General features: G+C 47.5%; 1 protein-coding gene across 3 annotated transcripts in view; it reads right to left on the bottom strand.

Moving 5' to 3' along the window:
• Positions 1 to 21,000, bottom strand: part of LOC116360614 (myelin regulatory factor-like protein) — a 44,205-nt gene that overhangs the window by 19,497 nt on the left and 3,708 nt on the right. For 2 of the 3 annotated variants that reach the window (XM_031815594.1, XM_031815593.1), the window contains exons 2-12: positions 20,805 to 20,893; positions 9,330 to 9,420; positions 8,412 to 8,473; positions 7,763 to 8,237; positions 6,638 to 6,874; positions 5,158 to 5,353; positions 3,128 to 3,204; positions 2,827 to 2,937; positions 2,248 to 2,338; positions 1,389 to 1,589; positions 1,029 to 1,247 (exon numbers count right to left, since the gene is read on the bottom strand). In XM_031815594.1, coding sequence (XP_031671454.1) covers positions 1,029 to 1,247; positions 1,389 to 1,589; positions 2,248 to 2,338; positions 2,827 to 2,937; positions 3,128 to 3,204; positions 5,158 to 5,353; positions 6,638 to 6,874; positions 7,763 to 8,237; positions 8,412 to 8,473; positions 9,330 to 9,420; positions 20,805 to 20,880 — 1,836 coding nt within the window. In that variant the 5' untranslated portion in view covers positions 20,881 to 20,893. The remainder of the gene's footprint in view (positions 1 to 1,028; positions 1,248 to 1,388; positions 1,590 to 2,247; positions 2,339 to 2,826; positions 2,938 to 3,127; positions 3,205 to 5,157; positions 5,354 to 6,637; positions 6,875 to 7,762; positions 8,238 to 8,411; positions 8,474 to 9,329; positions 9,421 to 20,804; positions 20,894 to 21,000) is intronic. The other variant, XM_031815595.1, reaches the window with a different exon arrangement.

Here is a 21,000-nt window from a genome sequence, read left to right as displayed (position 1 = left end):
TTACCTTGTCAGCTCGGGGATTCCATCCAGCAAACTTTCGGTTACTGGCCCACCGCTCTAACCACTAGGCTACCCCGCCTCTAACCACTAGGCTACCCCGCCTCTAACCACTAGGCTACCCCGCCTCTAACCACTAGGCTACCCCGCCTCTAACCACTAGGCTGCCCCGCCTCTAACCACTAGGCTACCCCGCCTCTAACCACTAGGCTACCCCGCCTCTAACCACTAAGCTGCCCCGCCTCTAACCACTAGGCTGCCCCGCCTCTAACCACTAGGCTACCCCGCCTCTAACCACTAGGCTACCCCGCCTCTAACCACTAGGCTACCCCGCCTCTAACCACTAGGCACACCCCGCCTCTAACCACTAGGCCCACCCAGCCTCTAACCACTAGGCCCACCCTGCCTCTAACCACTAGGCCCACCCTGCCTCTAACCACTAGGCCCACCCTGCCTCTAACCACTAGGCCCACCCTGCCTCTAACCACTAGGCCCACCCTGCCTCTAACCACTAGGCTACCCTGCATCTAACCACTAGGGTACCCTGCCTCTAACCACTAGGCTACCCTGCCTCTAACCACTAGGCTACCCTGCCTCTAACCACTAGGCTACCACTAGGCTACCCTGCCTCTAACCACTAGGCTACCCTGCCTCTAACCACTAGGCTACCCTGCCTCTAACCACTAGGCTACCCTGCCTCTAACCACTAGGCTACCCTGCCTCTAACCACTAGGCTACCCTGCTTCTAACCACTAGGCTACCCTGCCTCTAACCACTAGGCTACCCTGCCTCTAACCACTAGGCCACCTGCCTCTAACCACTAGGCTACCCTGCCTCTAACCACTAGGCCACCTGCCTCTAACCACTAGGCTACCCTGGCTCTAACCACTAGGCTACCCTGCCTCTAACCACTAGGCTACCCTGCCGCCCCAAAGTGGGCCAACAACTCAGATCTCTTGACAATCCTCATACTGATTATCACACTGATCATATGTTATCAGGCCTTAAATGTCATGCGGACGGACACGTACTTTGTCCACCATGAGGAAGTTGTGGATCCTCTCTCCGTCGCTGCAGGTGATGTCCCCTACCACTTTGACAGCAGTGGGCAGCAGCTCCTTCACCTCCTGGGCTAGGATGCCCGTTTCATGTATGTGATCGATCCCCATCTCTGAGGCGAACTCAGGCTTGTAGTCATACTCCACAATCCTCATCTGAGATATTCTCTTCAACTGTTCTGTTGAATCCACCTACACAGTTGAAATATTGTCCCGTCAGGTAAGATATCCTTCCCTGGGCCACTGTGAAGGCATTTTCTATGTTCCTTTCTGTTATTTCACCCAAATCCTTATTTTGATAGCTATTATATAAGAGCATGTGCTGCTTCCTACCTCTTGTATGTTGTGTTTTGCGCGGCGGTCGGAGGGATGCATAACCTGCCCCATGATCTTAGCGTTGCCACAGACCACCAGGGCTTCATCGGGGGTGTCTGTGTTGATGCCCACCCTCCCCTGGCACACCACCGCGTCCGGAGCCTGTCCTCGTTGCCACAACACCTCACTGTCGTTCTCAAACTGGCCCGGGTTCGACGCCTGTAGTGGAGGAACACGGAAGAGTTTAGAGTTCTGGTTACGGTTGGTTCCATTCAGATCACGGTGCATTCTATAACTAATTGTCCAATGGAATCATGGTAGGAACTACATTTGATTACATTTTTATAAATTCTTTATTTAATCTTAAATTTTAGCAAGGAGTCCCATGCTTTAGTATGCTTTAGTACTTAGTGCTTGAGTCTCATGCTTTTAAATACTTTAGTACAGGGTTCCCCAACTGGTGTCCTCCGCGCCAAATTTGGCCCCCGGGGTGGTCTCATTTGTCCCCCGGGCTGGTCTCATTTGGCCCCCGGGGTGGTCTCATTTGGCCCCCGGGGTGGTCTCATTTGGCCCCCGGGGTGGTCTCATTTGGCCCCCGGGGTGGTCTCATTTGGCCCCCGGGGTGGTCTCATTTGCCCCCCAGGGTGGTCTCATTTGTCCCCCGGGGTGGTCTCATTTGGCCCCCAGGGTGGTCTCATTTGGCCCCCAGGGTGGTCTCATTTGGCCCCCGGGGTGGTCTCATTTGGCCCCCGGGGTGGTCTCATTTGGCCCCCGGGGTGGTCTCATTTGGCCCCCCAAGTTTTCAGAGAGAAAAAAAAGAATACATCTGCTCAACAGTTGATGATCCCTGCTTTGGTACTTCTGGTTCAGTACTGACCCTGACTACGATCCTCTCTGACATGAACGCTATCAGCAGGTAACTCTCTTCCCTCACTGTGGCGTACAGACCCACCACCATCAGGAAGTACCTGGTCATAACACAAGGACACATGGAACGACATGTTGAAACTGTTTTCAATGCCGATATTAGTATCACGGCAATAACACGGCAGTGACACGGCAATGACACGGCAATGACACGGCAATGACACGGCAGTAACACGGCAATGACACGGCAATGACACGGCAGTGACACGGCAGTGACACGGCAATGACACGGCAGTGACACGGCAGTGACACGGCAATGACACGGCAGTGACACGGCAGTGACACGGCAGTGACACGGCAATGACACGGCAATGACACGGCAGTGACACGGCAGTGACACGGCAGTGACACGGCAGTGACACGGCAATGACACGGCAGTGACACGGCAGTAACACGGCAGTGACACGGCAGTGACACGGCAATGACACGGCAATGACACGGCAGTAACACGGCAGTAACACGGCAGTAACACGGCAGTAACACGGCAATAACACAGCAATAACACAGCAATAACACAGCAATAACCAACCTCTGGTCAGGGTTGGGTTTACCCTTCTTCCTCATGTTGTTGGCAGTGGTCTCACTGAAGTGCAGTCTTCCCAGAGTAACTCTAGTGATCTTGTCCCCTGGTAGACTCACTCTGAGGGACGAGATGTTATTCAGAAATTTAGTCCCGAGATTCAATCCAACTCGCCCCTTTTTTGGCTATGCACCGTATACCTTTTAAATCACAATTGTGTCATTGTTCAGATATGACAGATTACACTCCCAACATTGAACACGGCAGTCCACAGTACAGAGTATAGTGACATGGAGGACGGGACACTCACTTGACTGGCAGGAATGGTTTCTTACTGCGATCCGGCTGGGACTGCTCTATGGTGACTTTGTGAGTCTGTGCCTCAAGCTGCAGAGAACAAACGGTCAAAGTATAGATAACTAGCAGGGTTGGTGAGAACAAACGGTCAAAGTATAGATAACTAGCAGGGTTGGGAGAACAAACGGTCAAAGTATAGATAACTAGCAGGGTTGGGAGAACAAATGGTCAAAGTATAGATAACTAGCAGGGTTGGTGAGAACAAACGGTCAAAGTATAGATAACTAGCAGGGTTGGGAGAACAAATGGTCAAAGTATAGATAACTAGCAGGGTTGGGGAGAACAAACGGTCAAAGTATAGATAACTAGCAGGGTTGGGGAGAACAAACGGTCAAAGTATAGATAACTAGCAGGGTTGGGGAGAACAAACGGTCAAAGTATAGATAACTAGCAGGGTTGGGGAGAACAAACGGTCAAAGTATAGATAACTAGCAGGGTTGGGAGAACAAATGGTCAAAGTATAGATAACTAGCAGGGTTGATGAGAACAAACGGTCAAAGTATAGATAACTAGCAGGGTTGATGAGAACAAACGGTCAAAGTATAGATAACTAGCAGGGTTGATGAGAACAAACGGTCAAAGTATAGATAACTAGCAGGGTTGGGGAGAACAAACGGTCAAAGTATAGATAACTAGCAGGGTTGGGGAGAACAAATGGTCAAAGAATAGATAACTAGCAGGGTTGGGTAGAACAAACGGTCAAAGTATAGATAACTAGCAGGGTTGGTGAGAACAAACGGTCAAAGTATAGATAACTAGCAGGGTTGATGAGAACAAACGGTCAAAGTATAGATAACTAGCAGGGTTGATGAGAACAAACGGTCAAAGTATAGATAACTAGCAGGGTTGGTGAGAACAAACGGTCAAAGTATAGATAACTAGCAGGGTTGGTGAGAACAAACGGTCAAAGTATAGATAACTAGCAGGGTTGGTGAGAACAAACGGTCAAAGTATAGATAACTAGCAGGGTTGGTGAGAACAAACGGTCAAAGTATAGATAACTAGCAGGGTTGATGAGAACAAACGGTCAAAGTATAGATAACTAGCAGGGTTGGTGAGAACAAACGGTCAAAGTATAGATAACTAGCAGGGTTGGTGAGAACAAACGGTCAAAGTATAGATAACTAGCAGGGTTGGTGAGAACAAACGGTCAAAGTATAGATAACTAGCAGGGTTGATGAGAACAAACGGTCAAAGTATAGATAACTAGCAGGGTTGATGAGAACAAACGGTCAAAGTATAGATAACTAGCAGGGTTGGTGAGAACAAACGGTCAAAGTATAGATAACTAGCATGGTTGATGAGAACAAACGGTCAAAGTATAGATAACTAGCAGGGTTGGGAGAACAAACGGTCAAAGTATAGATAACTAGCAGGGTTGATGAGAACAAACGGTCAAAGTATAGATAACTAGCAGGGTTGGGGAGAACAAATGGTCAAAGTATAGATAACTAGCAGGGTTGATGAGAACAAACGGTCAAAGTATAGATAACTAGCAGGGTTGATGAGAACAAACGGTCAAAGTATAGATAACTAGCAGGGTTGGGGAGAACAAATGGTCAAAGTATAGATAACTAGCAGGGTTGATGAGAACAAACGGTCAAAGTATAGATAACTAGCAGGGTTGATGAGAACAAACGGTCAAAGTATAGATAACTAGCAGGGTTGATGAGAACAAACGGTCAAAGTATAGATAACTAGCAGGGTTGATGAGAACAAACGGTCAAAGTATAGATAACTAGCAGGGTTGATGAGAACAAACGGTCAAAGTATAGATAACTAGCAGGGTTGGGGAGAACTAGCAGGGTTGGGGAGTACCGGGGGACATTTAGGAAGTAATCTACCCAACTCTGCTAACTTACATACTAACAAAAACTCTAAGTGCTTTTAATGTCCTCAGCATCATCTGAAGTAGTCTGCCGAGGTCAACCGCTGATGTTCCAGGGAAGTTCGTGTTGCATATTGGGAAGGCGTTAAACTAACCTTCACGCCAAACACCTTGATGTGGAAGCTCTCTATCAGCGCAGGGCCGTTGGGTGTTTTGACGTACAGGGGGTCTCCGGCCATCCCTACGTGAACTGTGACCTGAAAGTGGTTCTTTTTCTGACACACAAAGGACTCGTCAGCTGTGGAGTAGTTGAAACCTTTATCGGTGTCCACATGGTAAGCGGGGGAAGGGCTGTGGAGAGACGATAGAGCGAGCTACACTGAGTGACAAAACATTAGGAACACCTGCTCTTTCCATGACAGACTGACCAGGTGAATCCATGACAGACTGACTAGGTGAATCCTGGTGTTAGAAGATATGATCCCTTATTGATGTCACCTGTTAAATCCACTTCAATCAGTGTAGATGAAGGTGATCTTTACATGACATAGACTGACCAGGTGAATCCATGACATAGACTGACCAGGTGAATCCATGACATAGACTGACCAGGTGAATCCATGACATAGACTGACCAGGTGAATCCATGACATAGACTGACCAGGTGAATCCATGACATAGACTGACCAGGTGAATGCATGACATAGACTGACCAGGTGAATCCATGACATAGACTGACCAGGTGAATCCATGACATAGACTGACCAGGTGAATCCATGACATAGACTGACCAGGTGAATCCATGACATAGACTGACCAGGTGAATCCATGACATAGACTGACCAGGTGAATCCATGACATAGACTGACCAGGTGAATCCATGACATAGACTGACCAGGTGAATCCATGACATAGACTGACCAGGTGAATCCAGGTGTTAGAAGAGATGATCCCTTATTGATGTCACCTGTTAAATCCACTTCAATCAGTGTAGATGAAGGTGGAGGAGACGTGTTAAAGAAGGAGTTTTAAGCCTTGAGACAACGGAGAAATGGATGATGTGTGTGTCAGAGGGTGGAGGGGCAAGACATAATATTTAAGAGCCTTTGAACAGGGTAGCCCTTAACTGTGGTATATTGGCAATGTACCACAAACCTATGAGATGCCTTTTTGCTATTTTAAACTGGTTACCAACGTAATTAGAATAGTGAAAATACATGTTGTGTCATACGGTCTGCTATACCACAGCTTTCAGCCAATCAGCATTCAGTGCTCAAACCACCCAGTTTATAATTATGAATGACCAAGTACGATAAGAATAACATACAGTAGGAGTCAATTGTGTCCATTTAAGTCTATAATTTAACCAAATTATTTAACCAAAACGACTCATGACTAAAACCATTTTACTGCTGGCTAACAAATGACAAATATGTTACTGATGAGTTATGACATTGTCAGACATAGAAAGTGAAAAATATTTGCTCCCCTTGCGCCTAACTTGAACAAAATCAGTCCCATAAAAGAATGTAGCGTTAGTTGAATAGCCTTTGAGTTTAGAGACTAAGACAGGCAGTTTAGAAGGCATGAGCCTTGGTGAAGAGTGAGGGAACGTCAAGGCAGAAGGACACTCACAGGATGTCATAGTTACTGTTGTAGAGCGGTGTCCACAGGCCAGGCTGGTAGTGATCCCAGGTGAGGAGCTGATAGGTCCCCATCCCAGAGCTGCTCTCTGTGGCCCCGTCACTGTCATAGGACGGGACGTCACCGCCTCCCCTCTCAGAGCCCCCTGCTATAGGAACAGCCACTAAATGGTTCTGTACCTCAAGGGGTTCTGTTCGTCTTCTCTTCCTACAGTCAGGCAATATAAGGCTGAAGAGGAAGAGGAAGAGGAAGAAGAGGAGGAAGAGGAGAGGATAAGAGGGAACTGTTAAAACATTCATATCCCGTTGAAGTAAAACATATTTTGACTGTCATTCTCAAACTGATATGTACTGTACGGTGGTTGAGTAGTTTATGTGCTGTACGGTAGTTTAGTAGTTTATGTACCCATATGTACTGTACGGTAGTTTAGTGGTTTATGTACCCATATGTACTGTGTGGTAGTTTAGTAGTTTATGTACCCATATGTACTATATGGTAGTTTAGTAGTTTATGTACCCATATGTGCCGTATGGTAGTTTAGTAGTTTATGTACCCATATGTACTGTGTGGTAGTTTAGTAGTTTATGTACCCACATGTGCTGTACGGTAGTTTAGTAGTTTATGTACCCATATGTACTGTGTGGTAGTTTAGTGGTTTATGTACCCATATGTACTGTGCGGTAGTTTAGTGGTTTATGTACCCACATGTACTGTATGGTAGTTTAGTGGTTTATGTACCCATATGTACTATATGGTAGTTTAGTAGTTTATGTACCCATATGTACTGTGCGGTAGTTTAGTAGTTTATGTACCCATATGTACTGTATTGTAGTTTAGTAGTTTATGTACCCATATGTACTGTGTGGTAGTTTGGTGGTTTATGTGCCCATATGTACTATATGGTAGTTTAGTAGTGTATGTACCCATATGTACTGTGCGGTAGTTTAGTGGTTTATGTACCCATATGTACTGTATGGTAGTTTAGTAGTTTATGTACCCATATGTACTGTGTGGTAGTTTAGTAGTTTATGTGCTGTGCGGTAGTTTAGTAGTTGATGTGCTGTACGGTGGTTTAGTAGTTTATGTGCTGTACGGTGGTTTAGTAGTAGTTCTCACCCTGTGTGTTGACCAGCTGTGGGAGGCAGGTATGAATATCCTGGTTCTGAAGGGCATCCAGGCACAGGTAGTAGGCAGGATGAGGGCAGCCTGAGGCCTGGGGCTAGGTATGGGGCTTGGCCTGGAGGTAGTTCTGGGACCGGGGGTGCGTTGGCCCTGGGGTAGCTGTCTGCCAGGCCCTGGCGTGGAGGAGGCTGATGCTGCTGGAGAGCCTTGTGGTGGACGGGTGGTGTGGTGGCAGTGTTAGCCTGTATATAGCTCTCCCCTGGGCTCAGGTAGTGGGGGTGGTGGAGGGGGGGGTTGTGGGGCAGTGAGCCTGGAGATGTGCCTGCCTTGGTGTAAGAGTTAGTCAGCCCCTGGTGGTATGGCAGTCCTGGGTGTGGTGGGGGTTGTGGTGCCAGCTCTTTATATCGGCACGATGAGGCTGGAGGACGTGTTACTGTCTGGAAGACTTCCTGGTAACCGTAGCTCACGTCTAGGTTAGGAACAGGGCAAAGGCAGTCATATCATTCATTAAAATAGGAACGTTTTATTATTATGGTCTGGTTGTACTGTTTGTAACACTTGGCATTAAAAGAGATTCCTATCAACCGTTGTTGATAAAGTACTGCCAATAAAGGAAGAAGGTTTCATTTTCACAGTGGCTCACCTGGTATTTGCGGAGGTGAACACGGTTCTGAACCAGAATCTGGTGGTGACTCTGGTAACATGCTAGGAAGACAAAGACACAGTCAGACACGGCCCTCCAAAGACACAGTCAGACACGGCCCTCCAAAGACATAGTCAGACACGGCCCTCCAAAGACACAGTCAGACACGGCCCTCCAAAGACACAGTCAGACACGGCCCTCCAAAGACACAGTCAGACACGGCCCTCCAAAGACACAGTCAGACACGGCCCTCCAAAGACACAGTCAGACACGGCCCTCCAAAGACACAGTCAGACACGGCCCTCCAAAGACACAGTCAGACACGGCCCTCCAAAGACACAGTCAGACACGGCCCTCCAAAGACACAGTCAGACACGGCCCTCCAAAGACACAGTCAGACACGGCCCTCCAAAGACACAGTCAGACACGGCCCTCCAAAGACAAGGTTTCTAGAACTAGCCTTTCTCTCTGCTTACCTAACGTGTCATTGTCTTGACTAGTTAACAACAAAGCCTACAGCTGTAGCTGTTGGTGCCATGGTGGAGAGCTGCCCCACCTGCAGCAGCTACAGTGTAGGGCAGGAACAAAAGCCTGCAGAACCAGTAGGTCTCCAGGAGGAGGGTTGGACACCCCAGAACCAGTAGGTCTCCAGGAGGAGGGTTGGACACCCCAGAACCAGTAGGTCTCCAGGAGGAGGGTTGGACACCCCAGAACCAGTAGGTCTCCAGGAGGAGGGTTGGACACCCCAGCTCTAGGATTGTGCCGTTGTGTTGTCAACACTTATGTGTGTCGTCCATTCCATTTAACACAGCTGCTGTGTTTATGGGTGGTAGATGGACATGGATGCTTAGCAGGTATTAGATGGTCCTGGAAACAGATTTACCCTTCAGGTACAAGAAAGTAAACATGGATGCTTACAATGTTGGGTCCATGTCGTTGTTGAGGTACTGTTCCAGTATGCTGGTGTCCACCACAGCACTCTCCAGGACCCCACTCATATCCTGGCATCCTGGAAACACACACACTTTTCATTACATTTCACAAGTGCCTCATTCTGGTTCCCAGTCGCTCTCTAAATCTTGCTCCCTCTCCCAATCTTGCTCCCTCTCCCAATCTTGCTCCCTCTCCCAATCTTGCTCCCTCTCCCAATCTTGCTCCCTCCCTCAGCAAATCTTGCTCCCTCCCTCAGCAAATCTTGCTCCCTCCCTCCCTCGGCAAATCTTGCTCCCTCCCTCCCTCGGCAAATCTTGCTCCCTCCCTCCCTCGGCAAATCTTGCTCCCTCCCTCGGCAAATCTTGCTCCCTCCCTCGGCAAATCTTGCTCCCTCCCTCGGCAAAACTTGCTCCCTCCCTCGGCAAATCTTGCTCCCTCCCTCGGCAAATCTTGCTCCCTCCCTCGGCAAATCTTGCTCCCTCCCTCGGCAAATCTTGCTCCCTCTCTCGGCAAATCTTGCTCCCTCCCTCGCTAAATCTTGCTCCCTGTCTCGCTAAATCTTGCTCCCTCTCTCGCTAAATCTTGCTCCCTCTCTCGCTAAATCTTGCTCCCTCTCTCGCTAAATCTTGCTCCCTCTCTCTCTCTCTCTCTAAATCTTGCTCCCTCTCTCTCTCTAGATCTTGCTCTCTCGCTCTTCCCTACAGAACATGAATCTGCCAAGGTTATAGGTCACCACGTGAAACTAACCCATCGTTAATATCAGTATGTAACCATTACAGCGTATCAGAGTGTGATCCATCACCTACAGGCTTGCTTCCCTGTACTGTAGGAGACAGTAGTAATCACTGTTAACAGCCAGGACACAGCTCTCATAGAGGCTCCCTGTACTGTAGGAGACACTGTTAACAGCCAGGACACAGCTCTCATAGAGGCTCCCTGTACTGTAGGAGACAGTAGTAATCACTGTTATCAGCCAGGACACAGCTCTCATAGAGGCTCCCTGTACTGTAGGAGACAGTAGTAGTCACTGTTATCAGCCAGGACACAGCTCTCATAGAGGCTCCCTGTACTGTAGGAGACAGTACTAATCACTGCTATCAGCCAGGACACAGCTCTCATAGAGGCTCCCTGTACTGTAGGAGACAGTAGTAGTCACTGTTATCAGCCAGGACACAGCTCTCATAGAGGCTCCCTGTACTGTAGGAGACAGTAGTAGTCACTGTTATCAGCCAGGACACAGCTCTCATAGAGGCTCCCTGTACTGTAGGAGACAGTACTAATCACTGCTATCAGCCAGGACACAGCTCTCATAGAGGCTCCCTGTACTGTAGGAGACAGTAGTAGTCACTGTTATCAGCCAGGACACAGCTCTCATAGAGGCTCCCTGTACTGTAGGAGACAGTAGTAGTCACTGTTAACAGCCAGGACACAGCTCTCATAGAGGCTCCCTGTACTGTAGGAGACAGTAGTAGTCACTGTTATCAGCCAGGACACAGCTCTCATAGAGGCTCCCTGTACTGTAGGAGACAGTAGTAGTCACTGTTATCAGCCAGGACACAGCTCTCATAGAGGCTCCCTGTACTGTAGGAGACAGTAGTAGTCACTGTTATCAGCCAGGACACAGCTCTCATAGAGGCTCCCTGTACTGTAGGAGACAGTAGTAGTCACTGCTATCAGCCAGGACACAGCTCTCATAGAGGCTCCCTGTACTGTAGGAGACAGTAGTAATCACTGCTATCAGCCAGGACACAGCTCTCATAGAGGCTCCCTGTACTGTAGGAGACAGTAGTAATCACTGTTAACAGCCAGGTCACAGCTCTCATAGAGGCTCCCTGTACTGTAGGAGACAGTAGTAGTCACTGTTAACAGCCAGGACACAGCTCTCATAGAGGCTCCCTGTACTGTAGGAGACAGTAGTAGTCACTGTTAACAGCCAGGACACAGCTCTCATAGAGGCTCCCTGTACTGTAGGAGACAGTAGTAATCACTGCTATCAGCCAGGACACAGCTCTCATAGAGGCTCCCTGTACTGTAGGAGACAGTAGTAATCACTGCTATCAGCCAGGACACAGCTCTCATAGAGGCTCCCTGTACTGTAGGAGACAGTAGTAATCACTGCTATCAGCCAGGACACAGCTCTCATAGAGGCTCCCTGTACTGTAGGAGACAGTAGTAGTCACTGTTATCAGCCAGGACACAGCTCTCATAGAGGCTCCCTGTACTGTAGGAGACAGTAGTAATCACTGCTATCAGCCAGGACACAGCTCTCATAGAGGCTCCCTGTACTGTAGGAGACAGTAGTAATCACTGCTATCAGCCAGGACACAGCTCTCATAGAGGCTCCCTGTACTGTAGGAGACAGTAGTAGTCACTGTTATCAGCCAGGACACAGCTCTCATAGAGGCTCCCTGTACTGTAGGAGACAGTAGTAGTCACTGCTATCAGCCAGGTCACAGCTCTCATAGAGGCTCCCTGTACTGTAGGAGACAGTAGTAATCACTGCTATCAGCCAGGTCACAGCTCTCATAGAGGCTCCCTGTACTGTAGGAGACAGTAGTAATCACTGCTATCAGCCAGGTCACAGCTCTCATAGAGGCTCCCTGTACTGTAGGAGACAGTAGTAATCACTGCTATCAGCCAGGACACAGCTCTCATAGAGGCTCCCTGTACTGTAGGAGACACTGTTATCAGCCAGGACACAGCTCTCATAGAGGCTCCCTGTACTGTAGGAGACAGTAGTAGTCACTGCTATCAGCCAGGACACAGCTCTCATAGAGGCTCCCTGTACTGTAGGAGACAGTAGTAGTCACTGCTATCAGCCAGGACACAGCTCTCATAGAGGCTCCCTGTACTGTAGGAGACAGTAGTAATCACTGCTATCAGCCAGGACACAGCTCTCATAGAGGCTCCCTGTACTGTAGGAGACAGTAGTAATCACTGTTAACAGCCAGGTCACAGCTCTCATAGAGGCTCCCTGTACTGTAGGAGACAGTAGTAGTCACTGTTAACAGCCAGGACACAGCTCTCATAGAGGCTCCCTGTACTGTAGGAGACAGTAGTAGTCACTGTTAACAGCCAGGACACAGCTCTCATAGAGGCTCCCTGTACTGTAGGAGACAGTAGTAATCACTGCTATCAGCCAGGACACAGCTCTCATAGAGGCTCCCTGTACTGTAGGAGACAGTAGTAATCACTGCTATCAGCCAGGACACAGCTCTCATAGAGGCTCCCTGTACTGTAGGAGACAGTAGTAATCACTGCTATCAGCCAGGACACAGCTCTCATAGAGGCTCCCTGTACTGTAGGAGACAGTAGTAGTCACTGTTATCAGCCAGGACACAGCTCTCATAGAGGCTCCCTGTACTGTAGGAGACAGTAGTAATCACTGCTATCAGCCAGGACACAGCTCTCATAGAGGCTCCCTGTACTGTAGGAGACAGTAGTAATCACTGCTATCAGCCAGGACACAGCTCTCATAGAGGCTCCCTGTACTGTAGGAGACAGTAGTAGTCACTGTTATCAGCCAGGACACAGCTCTCATAGAGGCTCCCTGTACTGTAGGAGACAGTAGTAGTCACTGCTATCAGCCAGGTCACAGCTCTCATAGAGGCTCCCTGTACTGTAGGAGACAGTAGTAATCACTGCTATCAGCCAGGTCACAGCTCTCATAGAGGCTCCCTGTACTGTAGGAGACAGTAGTAGTCACTGTTATCAGCCAGGACACAGCTCTCATAGAGGCTCCCTGTACTGTAGGAGACAGTAGTAATCACTGCTATCAGCCAGGACACAGCTCTCATAGAGGCTCCCTGTACTGTAGGAGACAGTAGTAATCACTGCTATCAGCCAGGTCACAGCTCTCATAGAGGCTCCCTGTACTGTAGGAGACAGTAGTAATCACTGCTATCAGCCAGGACACAGCTCTCATAGAGGCTCCCTGTACTGTAGGAGACACTGTTATCAGCCAGGACACAGCTCTCATAGAGGCTCCCTGTACTGTAGGAGACAGTAGTAGTCACTGCTATCAGCCAGGACACAGCTCTCATAGAGGCTCCCTGTACTGTAGGAGACAGTACTAATCACTGCTATCAGCCAGGACACAGCTCTCATAGAGGCTCCCTGTACTGTAGGAGACAGTAGTAATCACTGCTATCAGCCAGGACACAGCTCTCATAGAGGCTCCCTGTACTGTAGGAGACAGTAGTAGTCACTGTTAACAGCCAGGACACAGCTCTCATAGAGGCTCCCTGTACTGTAGGAGACAGTAGTAATCACTGCTATCAGCCAGGACACAGCTCTCATAGAGGCTCCCTGTACTGTAGGAGACAGTAGTAATCACTGCTATCAGCCAGGACACAGCTCTCATAGAGGCTCCCTGTACTGTAGGAGACAGTAGTAATCACTGCTATCAGCCAGGTCACAGCTCTCATAGAGGCTCCCTGTACTGTAGGAGACACTGTTATCAGCCAGGACACAGCTCTCATAGAGGCTCCCTGTACTGTAGGAGACACTGTTAACAGCCAGGACACAGCTCTCATAGAGGCTCCCTGTACTGTAGGAGACAGTAGTAATCACTGTTATCAGCCAGGACACAGCTCTCATAGAGGCTCCCTGTACTGTAGGAGACAGTAGTAGTCACTGTTATCAGCCAGGACACAGCTCTCATAGAGGCTCCCTGTACTGTAGGAGACAGTACTAATCACTGCTATCAGCCAGGACACAGCTCTCATAGAGGCTCCCTGTACTGTAGGAGACAGTAGTAATCACTGCTATCAGCCAGGACACAGCTCTCATAGAGGCTCCCTGTACTGTAGGAGACAGTAGTAGTCACTGTTATCAGCCAGGACACAGCTCTCATAGAGGCTCCCTGTACTGTAGGAGACAGTAGTAGTCACTGCAATCAGCCAGGTCACAGCTCTCATAGAGGCTCCCTGTACTGTAGGAGACAGTACTAATCACTGCTATCAGCCAGGACACAGCTCTCATAGAGGCTCCCTGTACTGTAGGAGACAGTAGTAATCACTGCTATCAGCCAGGACACAGCTCTCATAGAGGCTCCCTGTACTGTAGGAGACAGTAGTAATCACTGCTATCAGCCAGGACACAGCTCTCATAGAGGCTCCCTGTACTGTAGGAGACAGTACTAATCACTGTTATCAGCCAGGACACAGCTCTCATAGAGGCTCCCTGTACTGTAGGAGACAGTAGTAATCACTGCTATCAGCCAGGACACAGCTCTCATAGAGGCTCCCTGTACTGTAGGAGACAGTAGTAATCACTGTTATCAGCCAGGTCACAGCTCTCATAGAGGCTCCCTGTACTGTAGGAGACAGTAGTAATCACTGCTATCAGCCAGGACACAGCTCTCATAGAGGCTCCCTGTACTGTAGGAGACAGTAGTAGTCACTGTTATCAGCCAGAAAAGAGGCAGGTCGTTAGAAGAAATGACCGCTCAGTGTGTGCTGTGGTTGATGTCCCAGTCCTGCTGTGTATCCGGGGCGGCAGGGTAGCCTAGTGGTTAGAGCATTGGACTAGTAACCGAAAGGTTGCAAGTTCAAACCCCCGAGCTGACAAGGTCGTTCTGCCCCTGAACAGGCAGTTAACCCACTGTTCCTAGACCAGTTAACCCACTGTTCCTAGACCAGTTAACCCACTGTTCCTAGGCCGTCATTGAAAATAAGAATTTGTTCTTAACTGATTTGCCTAGTTAAATAAAGGTAAAATACCAAATAAATACAAAATCTACTGTGTGTAAACTCCCCTTTGTATTACATTTAGGCAGAAGCTTAGTATCTGGTCCCATATATACTGCTTCAATACACCAGAAGTGAATTTGTCCAAACACTTATGACCCCTTCAAATCAAATCTTTATTAGTCACATGCTCCGTATACAACAGGTAGACCTTACAGTGAAATGCTTACTTACGAGCCCCTAACCAACAGTGCAGTTTCAAAACAGAACACTGGGGGGGGGACAAGATACATAAAGCACATTTATCTCTAAAATGGTCAAACAGAAATATGAAAATATCAACAACAACAAAAATAAATTAAAAGGTGACATTCTGTACTGTTGCTTTATATAAAACATTTGAACTCAAATCCAAAATGCTGGAGTTTAGAGCCAAATTAAATGTTTTAGCTTCACTGTCCAAAGGCATCAGTAGGGGAGTCTATGTCTACGGAGAGCTCACCTCAGAGCCATATACAGCCTGTATATACATGTACACACACAGTACTGGCTGAGCTCTGCTTCCAACACATCAGTGTAGTGACTAGGACAGGACACATATTATGGACAAGACCTGGGTTAAAATACATACCTAGCATACCAAATACATACCTAGCATACCAAATACATACCTAGCGTACCAAATACTAGCGAACCAAATACATACCTAGCGTACCAAATACTAGCGAACCAAATACATACCTAGCGTACCAAATACATACCTAGCATACCAAACACATACCAAGTACATACCTATCATACCAAATACATACCAAGCATACCAAGTACATACCTAGCATACCAAATACATACCTAGCATACCAAGTACATACCTAGCATACCAAATACATACCTAGCATACCAAAAAGATACCTAGCATATCAAATACATACTTAGTACCCAAGTTAAATGCAAGGAGACATTTTACAGTCACAAACGCTCACGCAACAAACAAAGACCTGAACTTAAAAAACATTTTTAAAAGTTTTCTAAGTTCTTTAAAGAATGTCCTACTAGCTTGTCCCTGAGAGTGATGTGTTTGGCCTTGATCTAATTACTGTGTGACTCTGATTGTGGGACAGGTGGCCTTGAGCTGCCCATGACATCAGAGCTCTGCTGCACCTGTGTAGATACGGGGCTGGGAAGTGTCTCTGGTCTGCTAACTTTATGACCGTATTTCAATTGTCATAAGCATCTTATCTGTCCTCGTATGCTGTCCATTTTTAGCCTACAAAACGTGAAATAACTGGCTCCTTTGAACTTTAACTCCAGATATGGAATGTGTGAGTAGGGAAGAGGACCAAGCTTTCGTAGAACTATCAACATAGAACCGGGATCTTTTATTTCAGCTCTTGAAACATGTGACCAACACTTTACATTTATATTTGTTTTCAGTATACATGGTCAGTCACCGGCTTCATTAGGAAATGTGTTGATGATGTTGTACCCACAATAACAATCCGGACATACCCCCAACCAAAAACCTTGGATGAACGGAGATTTCCGTACAATGCAGAGAGCCCGTACTGCTGCATTCAATGTCAGCAGAACGGATCTCGATGACTCTGTGGGGCGCTGCACGGCTAGCAGGTACGAGCTCTGCAAATCCATTAGGGACGCAAAAACACAACACAGCCTCAAACTTGAATTGATGTTCCACAACTCAGACTCACAACGCATGTGGCAAGGACCACAGACTATCACAGACTACAAAAGGCAAATCCAGCTGTGTGGTGCCCACCAAAGCTCCCAGCTGAGTTTAACACATTCTGTTCTTGCTTCGAGGCAGACAATAGCGAGACAGTCGGGGAAGACTCTCGCTGCTCCAGACAACCAGGAAGTCTCTCGCTCCTCCAGACAACCAGGAAGTCTCTCGCTCCTCCAGACAACCAGGAAGTCTCTCGCTGCTCCAGACAACCAGGAAGTCTCTCCCTCCTCCAGACAACCAGGAAGTCTCTCGCTCCTCCAGACAACCAGGAAGTCTCTCGCTCCTCCAGACAACCAGGAAGTCTCTCGCTCCTCCAGACAACCAGGAAGTCTCTCGCTCCTCCAGACAACCAGGAAGTCTCTCGCTCCTCCAGACATCCAGGAAGTCTCTCGCTCCTCCAGACATCCAGGAAGTCTCTCGCTCCTCCAGACATCCAGGAAGTCTCTCGCTCCTCCAGACATCCAGGAAGTCTCTCGCTCCTCCAGACAACCAGGTGTTTTCACTCTCTGAGGCTGATATGAGGAAAACTCTCAAAAAGAGTGAATATTCCCCGTCTTCAGAGTGTGTGCTGACCAGCTGGTCTTCACAGACATCTTCAACCTGTCCCTGTCCAAGGCTGTAGTCCCCACCTGCTTTAAGGAGATCACCATCGTCCCAGTGCCCAAGAAAAATAAAGTGGCATGCCCAAATGTCTATCGCCCCGTCGCGCTCACCTCAGTCCTCATGAAGTGCCCGGAGAGGCTGGTCATGGCCCACATCAAGGCCAGCATGTCAGGCCCACTGGACCCACTTAATCTCTGGAAAGAGGAACACCTATGTGAGAATGCTGTTCATTGACTACAGTTCAGCATTCAACACTATTGTTCCCTCCAAGTTTGTTACCAAACTCAAAGCCCTGTGTCAGGACACCAAGCTCTGCAACTGGATTCTGGATTTCCTGATGGGCAGACCACAGGCTGTGAGGATTGGCAACAATACCTTCTCCACACTGACTCAACACAGGGCCCCCCCAGGGGTGTGTCCCCAGTCCTCTGCTGTACTTACTGTTCAACCACCATCCACGACTGTGTAGCTTTGCACCACACCAACTCCATCATCTAGTCTCCATGACGACACCACGGTTGTAGGCCTGATAACCTACCAAGAACAACGAGTCAGCCTATAGGGAGGAGGTAAGTGAACTGGCATTGTGGTGTCAGGACAACAACTTCTCCATCAATGTCAGCAACAACAACAACAAATGAGTTCATTGTTGACTTCAGGAAGCAGAGGAGGGAACATGCCCTGATCCACATCAGCGGGACTGCGGTAGAGAGAGTCACAAGTTTTAAGTTCCTCTGCATCCACATCACAGAGTACTTACCATGGACAAACAACACCACCACTCTTGTCAAGAGGGCACAACAGTGTCTCTACTTCCTAAGGCGGCTGAAGAAATTCGGCATGCTAACTAACCCGGGTCCTCTCCAAATACAACCACTGCACCATCGAGAGCATCCTGACTGATTGCATCACGGCCAAGTATGGGAATTGCTCCGTCCACGACTACACACACATCACAACTGCTGCTACCTGACTGTTACTACACTGCTCAGTTTATACACTGCCCCCCCCCATCCCCCCTTCTCCAATACACCTGGAAATATTGATCTACAAATGGTGCCTTTATTATACTTAGTAAGCAACAAAAAATATATATATTCTACTGAGACATTTATTTTCAAATTCTTATTTTATATGATTTCTTCTTGTTGTTGCATTGTTCTAGAAGGAACCTACAAGTAAGCATTTCATTGGACGATGCATGTATGGGATATGCGTGGTATACGACTAATAATAAAACGTGAAACTTGACAGTGGACCGATTTAGCCAAACGACTATCTATTTCTCAATTCAAACCGCCTCACAACATGACCTATTAACTAATCTAACTGTATTACCTCACAACATGACCTATTAACTCATCTAACTGTATTACCTCACAACATGACCTATTAACTCATCTAACTGTATTACCTCACAACATGACCTATTAACTCATCTAACTGTATTACCTCACAACATGACCTATTAACTCATCTAACTGTATTACCTCACAACATGACCTATTAACTCATCTAACTGTATTACCTCACAACATGACCTATTAACTCATCTAACTGTATTACCTCACAACATGACCTATTAACTCATCTAACTGTATTACCTCACAACATGACCTATTAACTCATCTAACTGTATTACCTCACAACATGACCTATTAACTCATCTAACTGTATTACCTCACAACATGACCTATTAACTCATCTAACTGTATTACCTCACAACATGACCTATTAACTCATCTAACTGTATTACCTCACAACATGACCTATTAACTCATCTAACTGTATTACCTCACAACATGACCTATTAACTCATCTAACTGTAGTGACTCACAACATGACCTATTAACTCATCTAACTGTATTACCTCACAACATGACCTATTAACTCATCTAACTGTAGTACCTCACAACATGACCTATTAACTCATCTAACTGTATTACCTCACAACATGACCTATTAACTCATCTAACTGTATTACCTCACAACATGACCTATTAACTCATCTAACTGTATTACCTCACAACATGACCTATTAACTCATCTAACTGTATTACCTCACAACATGACCTATTAACTCATCTAACTGTATTACCTCACAACATGACCTATTAACTCATCTAACTGTATTACCTCACAACATGACCTATTAACTCATCTAACTGTATTACCTCACAACATGACCTATTAACTCATCTAACTGTATTACCTCACAACATGACCTATTAACTCATCTAACTGTATTACCTCACAACATGACCTATTAACTCATCTAACTGTAGTGACTCACAACATGACCTATTAACTCATCTAACTGTATTACCTCACAACATGACCTATTAACTCATCTAACTGTAGTACCTCACAACATGACCTATTAACTCATCTAACTGTATTACCTCACAACATGACCTATTAACTCATCTAACTGTAGTACCTCACAACATGACCTATTAACTCATCTAACTGTAGTAACTTTGGGAAGATGTTTTTAACCTAATGGGTGATCGTTACACCTCTGACGGGTGATCGTTACACCTCTGACGGGTGATCGTTACACCTCTGACGGGTGATCGTTACACCTCTGACGGGTGATCGTTACACCTCTGACGGGTGATCGTTACACCTCTGACGGGTGATCGTTACACCTCTGACGGGTGATCGTTACACCTCTGACGGGTGATCGTTACACCTGACGGGTGATCATTACAAGTAATGGGTGGTCATTAGACTGTTCTGAGAGGTTAGAGACATCGAATCAGAGCCTCTCTCCCCACACCCCCTCTCTTTCTCCCACCCCCCTCTCTCGCTCTCTCCCCCAGAACCCCCTTGCTCTCTCTCCCCCCTCTCCTCCACCCCACCCTCTCTCTTCTCCCCCCTCTCCTCCACCCCACCCTCTCTCTTCTCCCCCCTCTCCTCCACACCACCCTCTCCCTCTTCCCCCCCCCCTCTCTCCTCCCCATCCCTCTCTCACTCTCATATTGATAATTCTGTCCAAACCCTGAGAGCTTTAGCCACTTCATATTTCTATGAAAAGGCCTTTGACATTAATGTTGTGGGATCAGCTAAGACACCTCAGGAACAACACTACTTCCCCTAAGGATTACGTGTTGAAAAACACACACTCATAATTCCATACACACTCACTCACTCACGCACCAGAGGCGGCTGGTGGGAGGAGGTTTAGGAGGATGGGCTCATTGTAATGGCTGGAATGGAATTAGTGCAACGGAGTCAAACATGTGGTTTCTATGTGTTTGATACCGTTCCATTTATTCCATTCCAGCCTTTACAATGAGCCCATCCTCCTAAAGTACCTCCCACCAGCTTCCTCTGACTCGCACAACCCTCTCTCTCACACACACACACACTAGGGAATAGGGTGCTGTTTTGGGACACAACTATAGAATGTCTTACCGTCAAAGAACTGTTGCAATGCTTCATTCTCTCCCAGAACATCAACGGGCACTGGGAGTCCTCCGGGGGGCTCCATGGTGATCAGCTGCCTGAGATACACAACTGTTATTGGGGGTGAAACAGTAGGCAAGGCCTAGGCTTGAGCACTGTGTAGGCCCAAGCATGTTCATGAGGAGGTAAACACACAGACTGTACA

The sequence above is a fragment of the Oncorhynchus kisutch genome, unplaced genomic scaffold (genome assembly GCF_002021735.2).
Source record: "Oncorhynchus kisutch isolate 150728-3 unplaced genomic scaffold, Okis_V2 Okis09a-Okis19a_hom, whole genome shotgun sequence".
NCBI lineage: Eukaryota > Metazoa > Chordata > Actinopteri > Salmoniformes > Salmonidae > Oncorhynchus > Oncorhynchus kisutch.
The sequence above is the reverse complement of the archived record's forward strand: the minus strand, read 5'-3'. Positions and strand labels throughout refer to the sequence as shown.